At 51.2% G+C, this 21035-nt stretch overlaps 1 protein-coding gene across 2 annotated transcripts in view; it reads right to left on the bottom strand.

The window, feature by feature from the left end:
- The window catches only part of B4GALNT3 (beta-1,4-N-acetyl-galactosaminyltransferase 3), a 60399-nt gene extending 39413 nt beyond the window's left edge, over positions 1–20986 (bottom strand). Inside the window, exon 1 of one of the 2 annotated variants that reach the window (XM_080576085.1) lies at positions 20742–20986. In XM_080576085.1, the coding sequence (XP_080432211.1) occupies positions 20742–20883 (142 nt within the window). In that variant the 5' untranslated portion in view covers positions 20884–20986. The remainder of the gene's footprint in view (positions 1–20741) is intronic. The other variant, XM_080576084.1, reaches the window with a different exon arrangement.
- Between the last annotated feature and the right edge of the window lie 49 nt (positions 20987–21035).

The raw sequence follows: 21035 nt of genomic DNA, 5'->3' as shown, positions 1-21035 counted from the left end.
ACATAATTTTTACCTGCTTTAAGGTGTACCTCACTGACTGTCCCAGTGCCCGACCACCCTCTGGGTGCAGACCCTTTCCCTAACACCCAGCCTGACCCTCCCCTGTCCCAGCCCCATGCCGTTCCCTCGGGTCCTGTCGCTGCCCCCAGAGAGCAGAGCTCAGCGCCTGCCCCTCCGCTCCCCTCGTGAGGGAGCTGCAGGCCGCCATGAGGCCTCCCCTCGGCCTGCTCTGCTCGGGGCTGAACAAACCAAGGGGCCTCAGCCACTCCTCATACGTCTTGCCCTCTAGACCCTTCACAATCTTCATAGCTTTCCTTTTCAAGGCTTAATCACTTTGCTTTCTAAAACACCAAAAATAGCAAGGATGAAGAGGCCACCAGAGGGTCTGTGAACTCAGGTTCACATGGACTTGTTATAGTACTGCTACTGGTCCTATGAGAAACATCAAGCCCCTGGGCACTCTGATCTTCATTAGAAATAAAAAACAAAAAACTTTCTAGTGAAACAAAACAGTTTTCATCTAGGAATCTCTGAAGCTAGCAAAGTCTCACTGGATTTAACTTCAAATGCTTATAACTTTGCATAATTGGGAAATGTCAGAGTAATGTTTTTATGCATCTTCATATACGATCAAAAGCGTGGTTGACAGAAAACCACATGAGACACAGCATGCCCCAGACCCTTAGAGAAATCCAGTTGCTAAAGCCTTCTGCTGCTGTAAGTGACCCTTGTGTAGGGATGCCCTTTATGAACATCTCTAACTATTTTGCACCATCTCATATGAAAGAAGAGTTTAATTAGTAACTTTATCCCTGTTGCAGATGTTAAGGAGCAGTTACAAGAAACATGGAGAGCATGCATAATTTTCCACTGAACTTTACAGAAATTTTAAGGATGCTTCTAAATTTGAGTCCTGTACTTAACCCTAGAAGCTTCTAAAGGTCTTCTCCATAAAGACAGAGTCTGCTTGTGCTAGCAGTGTAGTAGGGATTCTGCAGAGCTAAGCTCTCATGCAGCTACACCTCAAATGACAGGAGAAACAGCCCAGACAAAACACTATCCTAAAATTATTAGGACAGGAAAGAGATCACAGAAGAGGAAAAAAAAAACGTTTTTTTTTTTTTTTTTCTACCAACTCTGCAATAACGAGGTGACTATCCATCTTCTCCTGTCCCTTCATAGTTGGCTCCCCACACTTTTTATTTGATTTCTTCTCCCCTGTCATTCCCTTGCACACTTAGATACTTCCAGCCTCTCATATTTTTGAGGTAGCACTCAAACGCTCCGAGTGATCCTCTTGAGACTCCTTCAAGTCCTCTCATGTTTCCCCGAGAGCTCTGTCTCCTCTTTCATCAACTGCTTGCAAGTCCTGTCCTGGTCTTACAGCACTGGAAAGAAATGCAACTCGATAGCATTAATAAAAGATAGCTAGTTCCCCCTCTCCCTTTCATCTCCTCTTCTCTGGCCGCAAGCGATTTGCCTGCCGTGAGGCAGTGAGTGAGTGCCTGCCTGGGCTGGCACTGCCATGTTGAGCTCTGGGACCCACTCCAGGCCAGGTTGCCACCCGAGCAGGATGGCGAGCAAGCCAAGATGTTGCTCCCCTCGGCTGCCCCAGCCTCTTGCCAGAACCTCAGGAGGAGAAGACCTGACAGGATCAACTTGGATCAACCCTGGAGACAGGGGAGCCTTCCTGACACTCCTTGGCATTGCCTGGGGAAGCTACGTTATGGTGGCACACCAGAGGCTCCCACCCAACCAAGCACCCCTATCTCCCCACCCAGCCCAGCATCCCTCTGGGGACACCTCCACTGAGTGGGATTCCCCAGCAGCCTCCCACACAATCACAGCTCAAGGCACCTCCAGTTTTTGTTTAGAGGCCACAGACAGCCCATGCCCCTCCAAGAGCCCCTGAGAAACCAAACACCACTCCCTGGTCCTTTCCTGCTCAGTGCCCAAGGCTCTTCTCAGAAAAACCCATCAGATTTTGTGACTCATACCTCACACACAGGTAAAGCTAAGAAAACAGACGATGACTAGATAGAGAAAAGAATAATTAGCTGTCATATGAGAAAAATTTGTAAGAGATTCTTCCCTCCCAGGACTTTCCCACCTAAGACGTGAGAAAAGCACCAATTACAATCTCCCAGAAGACTCCCAGAGCTGCAGCAAGGGTTGGGTGTGATGGACACTAAGCAGCCCTGCTGTCTATTGGCCTGCTGCAAGGGCAAGGGGGAACCGTTCGCACTAATGTCCTTACGGTGTAGGGTAACATTTGTTACAGCAAAGTCCTTTCCCCTTCCTGATCTGACAGGGGTAGCACCAAACTCAAATGGACTGGTGGGAGCAGGACTCAGTACTTGTGAACCTGAGACGGAAATTAAAATCCTAGTGAAACCCTGATGTCTTCAACACCACGAGCATGAGAGGAGCTGCAGCGGAGCGCACTTGCTCAGCAACCTGATGTGCTTGCTTTAATCGGACCCCTTGAGACACCAAAACACGATTACAGTTGAAGAGGTGACACAGGACAGCATCTCAGTATCCCACATTTTATCTCTTTTAGTAGCTTGCTCCAGTTTTTAAATCAAAAGGAAGGTTTCTGACTTACGGTGCTGTAAACTGCCAGCTGAAAAAACAAGCCAGGTTATTTTTTGCTCTTTAAAAAAACAAAAACAAAAACAACAGGGATCTTGCCCAATGGTCAAAGCTGCCCAGCAGCTTGTGTATACAGCTGTATACAATTTGTATGGGGCTGTACAGCTACAGGAGCGCAAGGAACAGAGTAAAACCAATTTGCCACAGACAGTTACATTATAAAGATTTTCTTCACCGCTCATCTTCCCAGCAATTAAAGTAGCTTTCTCCCAGTTTTCTCAGCAATTGAACCACCCTGGAAGAATCAACCCCAACATACTTTCAACCCATGCTTTTGTTTACTTAAAGAAGGCCAATTTTTAATTCACTTCTTAAGAGAACTCAAACCAGGCCTGGATCATCAAAGAGCTAGCCTTAGCCAAACCAGGAGGAAAAGAAAAAAAGCAATGCCCATGTAATGAACTGTTGCTAAACAACATCAAATACATTTGAGGAGAGTTTGATCTGCTCCTGGAAGTTCCACAAACACACACAGAAAGTGAACTAAATATGTTAGGTTATTTGTTGCCATTTCTTCACTCAGCTCAAAGAGCTTCTGCCAGAAATACAGTTACTGTGCATGGAAGAAAAACCACAGAGGCCCGCCTAGGGCTACTCAGCACACAGAAGTGGTCCAAACTTACTGAATTTTGCTGGTTTCAATTAGGGACCAGAGCTGGTGCTTTAACCCTGTGCTACAAAACTCCCCTCTGAAAACGCATAGCGTGTGCACAGTACCTCACTGTGCATGAAATAAAAGCCTTGCATAGGAATTTAGTAATTAGCAGATCAGATCAGACCATTGGTTCATCCCATCAGATAATCTCACTTTGACCAGTGGCCAACATCTAATGTTTAAAAGGCAGAAGGGAAACAACCTTCAGAAGTACCTTTAGCTGTATTACTTTACGGAAGAGAAAAAAAACGTCCTCATGACCTATGCAAACAGGCAGCTTATGCCCTAAAGCACAAATTCTGATTACTCTCCTCTTACCACGCGTAGTTGCAAATGTTATTATTAGTCATAAAATTATCCAACCCTTTAAAAAAATCCATCCACACCATTTGCATCATTGGCTCCCGTAGCACTGAATTAACGATGCTGAAATTACCCTGCGCGTACATGATAGATGTTATTTTATAAATAACGCGTTTTAATTTAAGGGAGTAACGCCCTTATGCTATGGGGCAGAAGGCAACCAAGAGACTGACTTCATTTTTAGAGCTACTTTGAATTATGCTGTAGGACTGCCTTTAACTCTTTTTTCCTCATGGCAAAAGAACTGAAAAAAATCTTATGTTCTCCTGTCACAAGGAAGCCTCTGCTGCCTCGGCCACCTTTGTCATTCCTCCCCTGTGGTCCTTTCCAGCCCTGGGCCCTCACCCAACTTATGTTTCAATCAGCTGCAGGCAGATTTGTTGCTCAGCCAATCTTTACCATGCAGCATTAATGAATAACTCTGGGGTCACTCACCGTCCCCTAGTGCCCCCTGCGTGACAACATTTGAGAGGTCTGTTTGGACTTTTCAGGTCCAAGTAAACACTGTCTGGTGTCACAGTCTCCTCTCCAGACAACGCTGGTAACTTGGAGGGATCTAGTTATTCAGATTGAGGATGCACTGGTTTGACCATAACACATCTCATACTGACCTGACTTTAATTAGCTCATTGTGGCCTGGTTTTGACCTCAGAAACACCATGGTCAATCTGGAACAACTTCCCTCAGAGGCACAGTTTTGAGAGCAGAGTTTGGGCCTTGCCTTGATATTCAGACCTCCTCTGTACTCCTGTGAGGATGGCACAGCAAATGGCTGTGAAAGAAGCTCAGGTCAAAACCAGACTGCCAGGGCCCAGCTTTCAAACCTTGGTGCCCAAAGCCCAGCAAGTTGAAGCATGCCAAGTGGGGCACTTGTTGCAGCCAGCACCTGGCTGCAGCATCCTACGCTCCCCTTCCATACAAACTCCTGGGGATGAGATTGGCTTGTCTAATGCCCAGATCCATGTCTGCAACCAGAGAAAACCCAGGGGAAACCACGGCATTTCAGACCGGCTTGACGACAGCGCAGGTTGCTTGGCTGCTGCCATGTCCTCGTGTACCATAAATAGCCTGGCTGAGGTAAGGGCCTGCTGAAGGCCTGGAAACTACACGAGGTTCTTGGAAGCAGCCGATGGCGTCTGGCCACTCATATAGGAAATACACTTGTACAAACACACTTGCAGACAGTTCCTCATCAGCTCCCCATCCCAAAAGGGTGCCAGAGGTTAGTTCATCCACCTCAGGGACAGTGTTGACCTGCTGTCTTTGACTACCCCCATCCAGCTGCCCCCGTCCTAGCCTTTTCTATTACCCACTCAACCTGACTGCTCTGGGGTTGTTTCCTTGGATACTTATTTGTGTCCTAATTCTAGCTCATACTCTAGCTATTTGCCATTTAACCCAAGCCTCCCTGTGTCTTGTGGAGCAAGATGCTGACCAAGCATGGCAGCCTTCTTCTCAGTGCCTTCCCCATCAATGCTGCTAGCAATTTCACTTGTTTGAGATCTCTATCACCTCTATCTTTTTCCACCCAAACTACACAGCTCCAACATCATCTTAATAATGGTCTCATTCAAAATTAACCAGCACTGAAATGCTCCTGTGTGAGAAAAATCTCAATAATTTTCTTCTTAAGTTTCTCCCATCTTGCATGGTGGATGCACATGATTTTCTCAGGTCCCACGGTGTGTGCTGGCAGCCAAGTGTAGGCTGGGGGAAAGAAAGGGCTCCATACTGCTTTACTGGCCCCCTCTCCTTCACACAAGGCACTGAAGAATCAACTGCAGCAAGCAGCATCTTGCTCCACCTGAGCTCAACAGGACTTTTGCCACTAATGTCCAGGAGAAAACTATTTGGCTTATACCATTTTGCTGAAGGATATGCACAAGTGCCAGGAAATGCATATTTATCATGGTGTGTGATGGATCCCTGTTCAGCTATAAGCCCTTCTCACACCACACTTCCTGCTAAACAATGCTAACCAATTTAGCCCATGTCTGTATTGAGTCCTTGACTACCCGGTTTCTCACCCCACCATTGACAGATCCCCAAGCAAAGCGCTTGGGATTGTTGCCCAAGTCCCCGCAGACTTCCGTCCAGCAGCGATGTGGCACAGGTAATGATTTGCACAGGCCAGGTACGTGGCAGGGTATAGAATATCCCGAGTCAGAAGGGACCCATAAGGATCATCGAGACCAACTCCTGGGTACCTCAGGACTACTGCTGCTTACTGGCATGGGCAGCCTGAGGCAGCACGAGGAGTTTTCCAGGCACTGCTCCCAAGGCAAAGCAGCCCATGCCACCTGATAGACCCAGCACCTGCCCTTGGAGTGAGTAGGTGGATAAAAGCAATCGTTTGTGTGTAGCCAGGAGGAAGCGTCCTACACTGTGGCTCTGCACATGATTGCTGTTTTTGACAGGAGTAGCTCCACTCCACGTGCAGCCGGCCTGGAAGCCAGATCCATCCAGGGTGGGTTGGGTGGGAAGAGAAGCAGAACCAAACTGGGGACTGGACAAGAGCAGGTGACAGCAGTCTTCCCTCACACTTCTGGGTCATTAGGAGATTAGGAGATAAATGCAGCCCCTAGAGACACAGCAGCCACTCGCACTGCACCTGCCTGGATTCTCCCACCTCCACACCCCGCTGCCATCTGTCCTCAGCCAGCATTACCCACTTCACTGTTAGCTCCCTTGGCCATGATCCTTCAGCTTCATCTCTGCAGCACCTCCCTGAGGTACCATATTGAATGGCAGAGAGGGTTTGACGTTGTGTTTTTGATTCACAAGCACCCCTGCTTCTTCTCATCATGGATTTCTAAAGCTAAATTTCTTAGTGTGGGGCCAAGAAGGTCCATGGGCTAGACCTGGGAGATGGCAGAGAGATGGTCCACAGCACTCCAGTCTTGGAAGCCAGAGCAGCCTTTCCTGGTGAGCAGAGAGACAGCATGTGATGCCTGACACCAGTTCCCCGTACAGACCTCCAGATCAAAGCCTTCCTGATGGAGAGCTATTGAGTCTGGCCCTAATGGACTATGCCTGGACAGGACATCTGGCAAATGCCGCAGAGCATGTGGGCTTTCAAGGAGACCCTCTGACTCCCTGCATGAGCTCCCTTAGATGTGGAAAAGGCAGACTTGGCCCTCTCACATGCATCAGCAAGGCAGAAGGACACAATCCAGTTTTGAAGTTCCTATTAGAAAAATGTGAGAATATGTTACAAGGTTGAAATCTTCAGATCCCCACAGACTGCCTTGGTGCTGTTTGTGTGCTACCTTGACCTTTTAAGCTCAAGGAAGTGACCAGACATCTAGTAATACCTGTCATCTTGGCTATGGGAACACAAGATTCTCAGAGACTAAGAAGGATTTCTCAGAATTTTAGACCTAAAAACAAAAACAAAGCAACATAAACAACAAAAATTTATTTTCACCTTGGTGAACTGCAAGTGACAACCCTTTGCTGCAGGATCTCTGCTTCCTCAGATATAATGGCTTCTTTGTGTTTCCTTTATGAAGGTGCCCAGCACCTCCAGGTACCTGCATACCTGCCAGCACTGGAAAACTACAGAAACATCCAGGGAGAGGAACAGGAAGATCTTGTAAATTTGATTAAGTAAAAATGAGATTAAGAAAGCCTCTGCAAAAACAACAGAGGAACGGGATACTAAAATGAATATGGGTACACTCCTCTGATTAATTACAGGTTCTAAATATACATATGTCTTGGGATATAGTTCTGGGTCTGAAGAGGTGTACACACTCAACTTGGTTGCTTTCCTAGTAGTAGCCAGGTTCATAATTCAATGCAGAAAGCCCCAAGATGTGAAAAGCAAGGACTGCAGCAAGCCCAGATGAGGAAAAGCTGCACCAAGTAGCTGGTGGGGGCACAAAGAAATCATCAGTAACTGTAGAGTGCCGATATGTTGTCTGCATCCCACTGCGCTCTCCTTCGGGAGAAAGATGCTCCCTCTCCCAGCTCCACTGCTCCAGCCCACGTGGCTGATTGCAACTGAAACACACGGCAGTGCATCGGCAGGCTGCATTGTGCACGGTGGGAAAGGGAAGGCCAAGAGGGTGGCCTGTGCAGAGGAGGAGGATGGGGTAGGTGTGCAATAGCAGAGGGGACTGCTTGCAATAAGGATGTGGTGGCAGAGCAATGGTGGGGAGGCTGCTGTTCTCCGTTGCACTGCATGAACCAAGTCAGCACACCTCTGGTGTGGGATGGGGTCAGAGCTTGAAATGGAAACACACGGTCGCAACCCTAGAAAGGAAAATTACAAAAGCCCTGGCCACAGCATGCCTTATTTATTCCAGGATCTGACCTAGCACCTTCACGGCCATTTCTCTCCACCTTAAGGAAAGCAAGAAGGGAAAAACATTGTAAGAGAGCAAGCTGTGCAGGGGGGAGCTTGGCAGCAGACAGCAAGGCTTTCAAGGTCGTGCAAACAGGCAGGGGAACACCAGAAGAGCAGTACATAGTTGAGGTCAGCGACTTGGCAGGTACACGTGTGCTCAGGGGGGACAGGCACGTATGCAGGGGGGTGAGTATGTGGAGAGCACATCTGTGCACCCCGAGAGCACCGGGGAGCATGCAGCTGTGGGTGGGCAGCCTCGGAGATGAAGGGATGGATGGATGGAAGCACGGATGGAGGGACGTTCTGCAGCAAGAAGAGCAGCACATGGCCATGGGTGCGCATCTGTAGCTGTGCAGGTGGGGATGGTGGGAGGTGAGGTGTGGTAGCATATAGGAGCGAGCTTGTGCTGCAAGTACTGACATGCCGGGGTTACCTGGAACTGCCGACTTCCTCTGGGCAGGCAGCAGGCACAGAAATTACAGCTTGCATCTGTGATGTGCCTACATATATACAACACTTCCCTAGGACACTTACATGAGGGACAGCAGCACCTATCAGAAAAATATCACTTACTGCAGTCTCTCACCTCTGATGCTTTCAATGCATGGGTATTCTACAGAGAGACCTTACGGTGAGAGGGTAACCGAGAGAGACCCCGTGATGAAAATGGACAGACAGCAGAGGGAAAGCTCATTGACAGTGACCGAAACCACTCGCTCCTCCTGTTGCCCACAGCCTGTGTCACTCGCGGTGTTTTAACACAGCACCCAAGTCTGTGATCCCATAAATCCCAAGCTGGGCTTTAACATCAACCCTAGCATCAAAACTTTAGGGTAGAGCATAATAAAGAGTCTCACACCTTGGCTCTATACAAAGGAAACTGCCACAGCCAACGAGCCTATTATGCAGGACAGACGCATAGTAAAGCTGGCCTGGAAGACATGCCTCAGGTCTATAAATCAACACACCAGGCGTCATCAGCAGGGAGTTTAATAGGAGAAGCACACTGGCTGCTAAAACCCTCACCTCACCTCACCTTCAACCCATGGCCACCTCAGGCTTGGAGGGAGGAGGAAAGGGCTGCGACCAGTTCATTATGGAGCAGCTCCACGCAAGCCACCTTGGGTCAACCAAGCGCATGTGAAGTTGTCCAGGCACCAGCCCAGCTGTCTGGCATCCAATTCCCTGGCCGCCCAAAACAGGACAAAGCGGAGTACACGTGCTGCAGTTCTTCTGTCGGGAAATACTACTTCTTAACCTGGAGCAAACAGGTTTAGTTGGGTGTGCTCAGCAAACAGGAGGAGCACGGGTGCCTTTGGAGCACAGCACAGTGTCGTGACAGAGCCTTGTAAATATCTCCGCATGCGATGCAAAATCAGGTTAGGCATCTGTTTTCCTGGGAGATTCGGCTGCTGGTTTCTGTGCTCCAGGCTGACTTGGTGGTACTTGGAACATGGCAAAACCTGCTGTGTGGAAAATACTGCACGTGGAGATGGCTTGAGAACCTGAGCGTGCACACCTGCAGAGTAGTGATGCAACCATTTCTTTACAAAGCTATGGATCCAGACAGTATTAAAAAAAACATCTGGAAGCACCATTCTCCCCACCCCTCTGCCAGCAAACAATGACTACGAGCAAGGAGGTCCCCTTCATTGTTTCCAGCCAGCACAGGAAAAAGCCACTTCTCCATCACAGAGCAGCCTTCAGCTGGGAAAAGGCAAGAGAGCTGAAGTGACGTGACCGGCTCACACCCTGTCCCCAGCAGTGCCCGTGCCCACAGGGTTACTCCAACCTCAGCCCTTGTGTGCTCCCTCCTCCTCCTCAACCCCAGGGCCACAGAGGAGCCACCAGGAGTGGGGTGTCTGTGCGGGGAAGCAATCTTGTGCCAGAGGAGTTGCCAGATCTATGTGAGAAGGGAAAGAGGAGGATACAGCCTCCTCCCCCAGCCTCCCAGCCAAGTCTCCAACTGGTGATGCCTTCTTCACCATGCTGGGTTTTGGGCAAATCCTTACTAGCCAAAACAGCTGACTGAGCTGGTCTCGACACAGCGCAATTCATCTTGCAGCTGTCCCAGCCCGTATATTTCACCTTTCTTTACCCATGCTAAAAATACCTCCATGGCCTTCACACAGATGCTCCTCATTCCACCTCTGGTGGGGAAAAAGGGAAGCCAGGGACCCACAGGACAGTTTAAATTCCCTCGCTTCACCAGAAGGAGACACACAGCGTGGTGCTCGCAGAAGGCAGGCACCCGTCCTTGACATGGGAGCAGGGACAGACGCTGCCAGCACTGCCCCCCTCTGGCTCCCAGGGCTCTCCCCTTCCTCACACCTAGCTCAGCGGAGACCCAGCAGAGGGCTGGCACATCTGTGCACACCTCCAGACAACTGGAGAGGCCACCTGACAAGTTAGCTGGTTGAATGCATAAGGCACAGCTGGTGCAGCCATCCAGGCAGCTCTTGTTTCTCCCCTGTTTGTAGGAAAAGGGGAATTTCATCTGCCTTTCAACAGAAAGGGTCAGCAGGCAGACCATGAACCTTTCTAGGTTTTTACTTCTTGCAGCAGCTGGCCTGGCTTTCCCCACGAGCAATGCCTACCAGCATCCCTTTAGCTCCTTGCCATTGAGGTGCTGTGGAAAGGGAGTTCCCTGGGGACGGGACCTTCCCAGGGCACACTAAGCAGTCCCTGTATCTCCACCACAAGACCTGGCTCTACTCTGCTCCACCACTTGCATCCTGGCACCCAACCCGTTGCTGAAAATAAAAACAAAAACAAAAAAAAAAACCAACACGTTGATTCAAATGCAGATTATGTTTGTTCTGGACTTTATTTGCGCGTCAGGGGTGCTTGTTCTGTTCCACCACACACTTATGGATCAAGTCCCCATCTCTGCTGCATCTTTCCACCCATTTCTTGGCCTGGGCTGTGCAATTCAGGTGAGTGCAATGAACAGGAAATGTCAAAGGTGGGACCTCTGAGGTGAGACACGCCTGGGGCAGCCAAGCCAGCTGGATCATACCAGCAGGGCTGGCTGGGTCCAGCATAATGGCCCATAGTGAAATAGTGTGTTTTCCCCTTGCACTGAACTCAACGGGAGCCCAATTAATGCTTTTCCTTCAAGGAGATAAAGTACATCAAAAGGATAAGTGACCGCTGTCATCGGCATCGCAGCTGCCGTGCGCAGCCTCAGCTGCCAGCAGCATCCCCGTTCCCCCAAACTGGGGCCGTATCCACCAGACCACAGCCTCCCCGGCGCCTGTGGGGAGACCGGGCACAGAACAAGTGCTCATTTAGGGTGGGCACTACTGGGGGCAGCAAATTCCTCGGCAGCTCCTTCTGGCGGGGCGGGAGCAGCGAACACGCGCTGGTTTTGTTCCAGCGGCCGAGCCCCACATCTGCCCCGAGAACCTCTCCCTGAGCAGGGCGACGTCTGCGGCTCCGCAGACACCCCCGAGCAGAAACTGGCCTCCCTCCTGTTCACGTGGTACTCAAAGGGAGGCCGAGAAGGAAAGAGAGCTCTGGGAACAGGGATTTCCTACCATGCCCCAAGGCTGCCTGACTCTCCCCATCACTTCACCATCGCCCCGCGGGGCACCCCACGCACTGAGGCACCCAAAAAGCCAGCAGCACATCGCGTGCTCCACGGGGGTGGGATTCAGGGCCGCCTTCCTCTGCCCCTTGCCAGCCCCGGCTGGGTCAGACGCTGCGTTTGGCGAGAGCAGCGCTCCCTGCTAATTTTAGCCCCCGGCTCTCCACCCAGGCAGCTCGAGGGCTGTGGAAAGCCGGGCAGCACCGAGGCGAGGGCTGGGAGATGCTGCCTTCAAACAGCCCGCACGCCACCAGCTAAATATAAGCCTGTGGTGGGCGGGGGGGCCGGAGCTGGTCCCTCCCCATCAGCAGGGACAAAGCAAGGCCACATCACAGCTCCCCCAGGACCTGCTGCCAGGGGCTGCTCGCTGCCCAGGGGGATCGCCAGCGATTTGGGCTGCAAATCCCAAATCCCTGATAGGATCCCATGCATCACACATATTTAGAGTTTCTGGATTAAATGTTACCTGACTACAGACTATTAAAAAGGACAACCATCTTTTTTTTTTTATTATTTTCACCAGAAAAAAAGGGATTTTATATCCCTTGTAAACAAAGAGGGACACGTGAAAGATTCCTGGCTGGGCTAGCGAATCGTTTTTCTGCAAATAAAAAGCTGGCAAAGTGCTGAGCATTTGCAAGACCCAGGAAGAAACAGGCAACCACGCTCTGCAAGCCATGTGGAGCGGCTGCAGCGCCAAGCACCGATACAGGGAAACCAGAGGTCTTGGCAGACACCACCGCAGCAAAAAGCCATGGTGGTACCAATTTTCGGGGCACCAAATGCCCCTGTGACACCAAATATGTTCTTAACTATCTCAGCAGAGTTGCTTACAGTCCCCATCAGCTTCTGTAATAATCACCCCTGCATTTTCCTCCACTCTTTTTAAAACCCAGGGTCAGTGGTTTACTCTGTGCCTTCCAACTCCTTCCTGCATCTCCTCTTTTCAATCTCTACACCCAGTACCTTCCAGACTCTGCTCCACTAAAATCCCAAATATTTAGATTTAGACTTTACTTCTGATTTCAACTTCAGTTCTTTCTGCCTCACAACTCTGGGGTGGCCAATGGCTTTTTCTGACCACCCTGCTCCAACACTCATCTCACTGTGCCCCATTTCAGGCTTCTCCTTACTTTGCCAAATAATCCCTGCTGCTTCTTTCCTTCTTTACTCTTCTTCTGGTTTTCTTTTCTTTCTTCATCTGCATGAGCTGCAAGACATATCGAAACACTTCTTTCTCTTTCTCAACGTGCCCATGTGAGGCATCCAATTAAAACACAGAGTTACAAGAGCAAGGTGAAAACAATTTACAAGGAACTGTGGCACATTCAGAGAAATTTTAGGTGCTGAGCACAGCAAAAGGCAGCAGCAGCAGTGCTAGCATCATTAGCGTTTCTTCAGAGTTGTGGTGGGGATGAGGACGAGGACTCAGCGGGAGGGGAAGGCGCACAAAAGGAGAAGGATTTATCAGTGCACGGTAGCACAGGTGAGCAGCATCGTGCCAGCTACAGAGGATCGGCGGGTGTTTGGAAAGCCAAATGAAATTCAGGTCTGGTGACAGCAGTCTCAGCTCCGCTGCTGGAGCAGGCGAACGACACGGACAAGTGAATGCACACAAAGGGCTGCAGCTGGTAACCGCAGCGGGGAAGAAAACACCATTACCAAGGTTACAACCTGTCAGAGCCCGGTGTCACAAAGCATGTCTCAGCCCTGAAGAGGCAGGGGACCAAAACAACAGAGACAGATTTGGAACACGTCTATTAGAGGATAAATAAGCTCATAATAAATATAGCTTCATAGCCCAGCGCAGAGCAGTATGACTGTCCTTCAGCTCGCATGCCCAAAAACACCTCTTCCCTCTCCAAGGAAGTGGCTGCAAAAGAGGTGGATTGGGAACTGCCCTGGGAATCAGCAACGGAGCTGGAGCAGCCCAAAAAGGCAGAAAGAGGCAATGGAGCAAACCCTCCCCAGGGCTGTTTGTTTATGTAGGCCCTGAAGAATTACACACCTTTATAAAGGTGAGCAACTTCTTACTCGGGAGAACAGTGATAGGACCAAGGGGAATGGTTTTAAACGAAAGGAGGGGAGATTTAGATTAGACATAAGGAGGAAATTCTTCCCTCAGAGGGTGGTGAGGCCCTGGCACAGGCTGCCCAGAGAAGCTGTGGCTGCCCCATCCCTGGAGGTGCTCAAGGCCAGGCTGGATGGGGCTTTGGGCAGCCTGGGCTGGTGGGAGGTGTCCCTGCCCATGGCAGCGGGGTGGGACTGGGTGGGCTTTGAGGTCCCTTCCAACCCAAACCCTTCTGTGACTCTGTGACAAAAAGAACTTTGTCTACACGGGGAGAAGAGAACAATGGCTGATACTAAACAATTTCTGATGCTTAAGGTGCTCACAGAGTAGTCTGGCCAACAACTTGGGGCAAACCAAGCATGAACTTAGCAAAAACTTTTTCCACAGACTGATGTTTGGGCTGTGTTTGGCCCTGAAACTCTTCCTAGGACCCAGGTGAACTTAGTCCCACATGGGTATTTGCTCTGTGTGCAATCCTAGAGGGGCATGACCTGAGGCTCTGGAAGAGCTGGACCTGCTGGCTTGAAGCAAGAGAGTCTGAATAACCTAAATGGTAAAAAATAAAAAAGAATAATTGAAGGCGAATTGAAAGGAAAAATTATAAAGGCTTGAAAAAATGGTCTGCTGAGCTAAAGCATCCTATAGGTACAGGGCTTAAGTTTCAATCAAGAAACTGAAAACTAAATGAAGAGGACTTAATATTTTGAGAATAAGCACCAATTCAGTGATCCAGAGATCCACATCGGTTGCTTTCGCAGTACAAGCCCACTGTGCAAACTGACTGAAAGCCCGAGGGCAAGACAGCGACTGCAGACACTTGCTAGCACAAGCAACGGAGATACAGCAGCGCATTATGCGATGGTCTGCCTTGCCTGAAAACAAATTAAAACCTCTCAACGGGCCTGCTTACATCAAACCACAGGCTGCAGCAGCCAGTGCTGATGCTGGGGGCGAGTTGCTGCAGCGGGTCATGGAGCCTGCCGGTGCGTGGCGGGACAGGCAGGATATTCTCAGGATAAACCCTGTGGCATGGTCTAGATGGGGTTAATAGCACCCAGACACGACTACTGCAGTTTTACAGAAAACAACGTTATTTAATGTAAATAAAGCTAATTTAGGAAGTGAAGCGTTTACAAGGAGGGCTGGAGATGGCTTAACCAGGTTCATACAAACAGCAGGGCTGAGGAAGCCGCTGGAGCTGCCAGCACCACGTACACAGGCCAAGCCAAACAGCCCACACTAATGGCAGGGAAATAAGTGGCTCCTTGAAGCAAGGCAGAAGGCGATTTACTTAAAATTGAAAAATAAATAAAAAATCATATATCATAGATGCATATTATTCTCACTTCAAGAGAGCTCTAGTAGGCAATTCTGCAGGCTAACAGGTGATAATACAGACCAAATATTTTTACTGGTAAATGGGATATAACAGTACCTGGCGACGAACTACTTTTAACATGCATGAATCCATACAATTTCAGCAAAAAACAGGCTTCCATGTAACCCGACTAGTTCCTGATACCTACAGTCCAGGAGGCTACTGGCAAAGAAAGTTAAAAGTAGACAGCGTGCCTGTTATGGCAAACCTTGCGGTTAAGTCTCTGATCCGTGTTTAGTTTTACATTACTGAGTAGCCCTGGCTGTCAGTTGCTCATATTTTGCTCAACTGGAAACAAAAGTCACGAACATTTACACTGTCTGAAGTGAAGGTCACTGGGGACTTGTAGATGAGATGGAAACCAGGCAGCAAGAAAACGAGCCACGTATGAGGCAAAGGCTTGGGACACCCGTTGCATCTGCCATGGAAAACAGTGACACGGAGAAGCAAGAATAGCACAAGGGGCAGTACTTCAGCCATATAAATGTACCAGATGGGCCTATGCTATAGAGAAACATAGGACAGCTTCTCCAGATTGTAGAAAGAAAGGAGGTAAGAAGCCACGTTGACCCTTTTTCCCTCAGAATAAATGAGTAAGTCTCAGACAGGACACAGCCCCACAACGCTGTAATACCGAAGCCTTAGGAAATGGTAAAAACAGAATTATCAAACAGGTGAGAGTGGCACTGACGCTTCAGGGAGACTCACAGCCCTACCCGGCAATTTTTGGATTGTCTGAAGCGATCCCACATTTTACAGACTAACTGAATCACGTTGCCCAGCGTAGTGAATTTAAATCCTTTATTATTCGGACATGGATCCTTGTTCTGAGGCGTCTCTGGAGAGAGCTCATTTACTTAACAGCAACGCTCCCCCAGATATAACCCCAGCACCCCAAAGTGCAGGGGGCTCTCCCCAAACCACACCAAAGCCTTGTGCTGCACTGGCATGGGGGAGGTTTCTCAGGCCAACAGTGGTGCAGGGGAGCTCTGACCAACACCAGTAGACAGACCTGGTTTCCTTCGCCCTTCTGCCGTACATACATGCACTTTGGATGCTGCTTGTATTTTTATTTTTTATTTTTTTAAGCTCCCAGAAATCATTGAGAAATGAGCTTGGAAGCAGAACAAGAGATGAGCTCAGACTGCAAAGACCCAAAGCTGGAGATGTATTTTGGCTCGGCTGATTAAAGGCACCGACTACGAACGCCTCAGATCATAAAAAGCAGAAGTATGTGAGGACCAGGTTCACACCTGTTTCAACCCAAGGCATTACGTGGGTCTTTCCTTAGATCTTACACCACATGAAATGAGACGGCGCATTTCCTCTTCTGGAAAGCCCTTCTCAGCTGTTACTGCAAGCCTGAAAAACAGCAACTGAATTGGGAAGTGGCTGGAAAAGGGAATTCTTCCTCCACGTCTGCCTCAACTTGCAGGTGAGCGACGTAAGGCAGAGCCTTTGTTTGGCTGCGCCAGATAGCCCGATGCCAACCACGCGCAGAAATGCACCTCCAGAAGACAATACGACTCCTCTGCCAAGCCCGCAGCACGGGGAGATGCTGAGCAGGGCACAGCCCCGCGGTATCCGAGCCATCCCCATCCAGCCTGGCTCAAGGAGGGAGAAGGTGTGGTGCAGGAGCGCACGCTGCGCTGGCACACGTCCGCGCCAACCTGTCACAGGTGATGTGTGTGCACACAGGGATGGCGCAAGGGTTTCTTTCTGGTGATGATATATCATCTGTCTGGCCCCAGAATGTCCCCGCACCGCTTGCAGATGGCGGGACAGGTTCCCAGAGAGCAAACGCTCGCGGCTCTCGTTGGGCACGCGGGGAGCCAGGCGCTCGGCGCCGCGCCACAAGGAGGTTACGTGCGAGTCAAATCCCAGCCTGACTCCGAGTCAAGGGGTGGGAAAAGCCAGGTTCACAAACTACTGGCAGCGCAGAGCGAGACGTGGCAGCACTTCTGACCACCCTCCCGGTGGACTGAACCAATCACCTTGAAGTGAAAACTCAGCACCCCTCGGAGCAATCACCCATGCCAAAGAGCGGTCCTGTGCACGCAGGGGCAAGTAGGCGTGCGTGTGGACGACTGTGACATCCAGCTGTGTGCGTGAGTGAACCTGGGGGTCTGAGTGCACACTTCCTCGTGCACAGGTGCCTGGGCAGTGAGGTTACAGAGGGCAGCCGATGCTCTACGCTGAATGAGCAGCTTCAGCTTTCCACCAGCTCCCCTCCTCACGCAAAGGCACGCGTCTGCCCGTCCGCGCCAGGGCTCGGCCAGGTTTTAAGCAACTCATGCTGCTTTGTAACAAGCTGGAGATCCAAGAGCCACTTGTCAGAAGCCCAGATAGGAAGATAACACACTCCCAGCGTTACTTACACACAGCGCAGAAATGCGGAGGAACAGGGGTGGGTTGGAGCAGCCAGAAGGAGTGGCTTAAAGCAGGGCCCCCTCGAGTCCCTTGTTCCCACAAGCTGCACCTCCAAGCAATTTAATCTAATCCTGCACACCCTGCTCTTGCCTGGCTCAGTGTCACTCACACCTGCAATAAAGGAAATCAGTGCAAGCGATTTAGAAGCTCCCCACATACCATGGGCTTTGCAGCAGGAAGAAAAACAAACCAGTCTGCAGAGCAATGGCTGGGAGTGACCTCACCTCTAAGCCTGTTCAGCGCTTGAGATTCACTTTTATGATGTTGACACAAGGTTTTAAAGCACAGGGGGATTGCTGCACATCCTCCCTGCTTGCCAGCACGGCTCCCTAGCACCAGCCTTGCTCCCTCAGAGCCAGCTCCTCCTGCTTGGGGAAGGCGAGGAGCAGAAAACCAGAGGTAGCAGAGGAGGTCCCCGATGCACCAGCTTCATCCAAGCATCGGACTCGTTGGTGCTTTCTCCCTCTCCAACTACTTGTTCAGCTAAAAAAAAATAAATATAAATAAATAAACTTTCCTGCCTCCAGCACTCACTCGCAGGAGCAAAGCTTGCTGTGTGGCAACTAGCAAAGAGGAGAAAACATACTCCTGCTGGAGAGCCCACTCCAAAAAGGGTAGCGCCTGTCGGCAGCACGCAGGCTGCCTGCAGCACCCGGGTTTCTTGGCAGGGAGGCAGTGCCCTGTCTGTTACAACTTGTTTTGGATGACAACAAGCCACGTTTCAGGGGAGGAGAGTTGTGCCCATCTTCGACTCACATCAGCCTGCTTGTTTTTCCTCCCTCAGCTGTAAACATGTTTGTTTAGGATTCCTATGAATACCTACTGGGCAGCAGACCAGCCAAATAGTCTCAATTAAAAAAAATATAAAGAAAGAAAGAAAAAGAAATATGCAAGCCTCACAACAACAGAAGCACCCTCCTGCCCATGAGGCACAAGTCCTGCCAGTCAGGCTTCCAGGGAACAGCATGTAGGAATACCTTCATGCAATCACGTTGCAAGGAAAAATGATTTTTTTTTTCATCTTGTACCAGCCTGACCGCTCATTTCAGCAGCACCTCCCTAGGAAAGGTGTGTCACTTCTTTCACTCACTTTCACCCACCCCTGCCCAGTGCATCCCAAGCCTCCCCGACAGCCAGGGAAGCACCCGAACCAACCCAGGGGCTGCACGAGCACGAACCCTGCAGCTCGGCCGGTCCCTCAGCCCTTGAATTTGAGGTGACAGCAAAAGGAACCTCCCGGCCACAGCCTCTTCCAGCACGCGGTGACACAGCACCACAGAAGCCGTTGGGTACCAGTTATTAGAGCACGTTCTGCGAGGCCCTTTATTCTCTTGCAGCCAAAGTTATCTGCATGCTGAACCTCGTTGCATAGTGGGGCTGCACATGCATGAGGGGAGGGCAGCCAGGGACACGGTTTCTGAGCACGGCTTACTCTAAGGTCTGCTGGGCCACTTGGGATTTGCTTCCCCTGCCCCACAGCGACCTGGTGGGCGAAAGGAGCAAAATGCTGGGGAGGAACGGCCGTGCCTGAAGAAACGAAAAACACACTTGCCGTTCCTTTCACAGGCTATCCAGCAGTGCTTTTGTGGGAGGTGAGAAGAAAGCTCAGTTGCAGACACAGAAGATGGAAACAGATCTCCTTTAGCTCCCTTCCAAGCCCAACAGCTTTCTGTCCCCAGAGGAAGGAGCTTCTTAGTCTTATGCCTGGAAAAATTACCAAGTAAACAGCCTTTGTATTCTATCAGCAGTAAGTGGGGAGGCTGTTGCATCAGATGAGTGGGGACGGCAACCCTTGGTTGGTCCCCAGCTGTGACTTACTGTGGGGTTCCCACCTGGGACACAAGAAGGAAAACAATGTAGAAACAAGAAGGAAAAAGCATTTTCTTTGCTCTGAGAATCACCCCCTCCGATGCCAGCTCTGTGGGATCCCCGGAAGGAGCCACCACGTGGAGCCACAAACGCAGACACCCCAGTCCCAAGAGACGAAAGCACTACTTAGCTTAACAGCCAAAAGAAATCAAATGCTATTTGTTTTTCATTCCAACTTTTGATTTCTCTTAAAACAGGCTTTTGGAGGTATGGGGTAAGAGGAAGGGTGGGGAGGGTCACAGCTTAACCCCCCTCCTGCTGGCAGTTTCCAGGACGCTCCCCAGGAGCCCAGGATGCCAACTGCCCGGGGCAGAGCATCAGCTCCCGGTGTGCACAGGCTCTCTCGTGCCACGGAGCCGCCTGCCCGAGGGCTTCACCCTGCCAGGCTCACCAGCAGCCCCTGCGTGTGGCCACCGGCGACGTCTCTGGTGGGTTTGGGAGCGTCTGGAGCTTTTATTCAATTGAACTTCAATGCGGTGCGATTGTCTGCCCCGCCTTCTGTTTTAGTTGGTAGGGACCACAGCCGTGTCACTGTTTCCAGTCCCAGCCTTGAAACTGGACGATTTTTATAACAACGATGTAAAAATAACTCCTGCCTGGAAGCAGGGAGGAAGAATCCAGTTCACAGTACAACTGGCTTGCTCGCGTGCATCCCTTCTGCCCGGTTCTCCCATTCCCTCTCTCCGTCTGCAGCAGCACGCACCTGTCTCAGCCCCTTTCCCCCCATAACCGCTGCTTAAACACCCCACAGCAGCCTGCCTTCTGCCCCGCTGCACCACAGAAGTCCTCTACGTGCTTTTAAAGTTTTCTCTAGGGATTTCTGGGGGGCATTGGCCGAGCGGTGGACAGCAGGGGGCTCGGGGCCACATCACACAAAAGACGTAACATGGAGCAGACTCTGTTCCCTCCTCTCTGTCCCGGCCAAAGAAGTCAGATCCCTGGCACTGCTGGAGCAATACATGCATGTTTTTAACTTCAAGATCAAGCTCCAGCTGAAGTTGTGATCCCGCGGAGGGCTCTGTGAGCAGACAGACACCGGGGGAGCTCCCTGCCCAGCCGCAGCCTGAAGTTTTCGGACCAACCCAGGTCCCAGGGGATCCGGGCGCAGGGGCTGTGCCACGCGTGTGCTCAGCAGCAGTGACACGGCCCTGAGGCACCGCTGCCACACGCACCGCCGCCACTCCCCGACATTATTTCGGACCCCCCCCCCCCCCCTCAAAAAAAAAAAAAAAAAAGACTTCCAGAAGCCCACGGGCTGTCCAACACCGCCTCGGAGCCGCAGCCGAGCAGCACGGCAGCCCCAGCCCCAGCTCGCTCCCGGGGCACGGAGCCCGGCCCCGCGCCCCCCGGCCCCCCTGCCCGCCCCCCGGGGTAACTCACTGCGGTCCGGGGGCGCCCCTCCGCCGGGGGCGGCCAGCAGCTCCAGGTAGGCGGCCCAGAGCCCCAGCGCCAGCGCGCCCAGGGCCAGCAGCAGCCGCAGCAGCCGCCGCCGCCGCAGCCGCGCCAGCAGCCGGCCCCGCATGGCGCCGCTCAGGGCGCCGGGCCCCCGCCGCCACGGGCCATGCTCCCCTCGCCTCGCCTCGCCTCGGCCCGGCCCGGCCCCGCTCCCCGTCCGCGGGGCGGGCCCAGGTGCGGGGCGGCGCCGCGGCCCCGCTGGGGGCAGCTCCCGGGCGG

The sequence above is a fragment of the Anser brachyrhynchus genome (assembly GCF_964034855.1).
Source record: "Anser brachyrhynchus genome assembly, chromosome: 1".
NCBI lineage: Eukaryota > Metazoa > Chordata > Aves > Anseriformes > Anatidae > Anser > Anser brachyrhynchus.
Note: the sequence above shows the minus strand (reverse complement) of the source record. Positions and strands in the feature narration are given on the sequence as shown.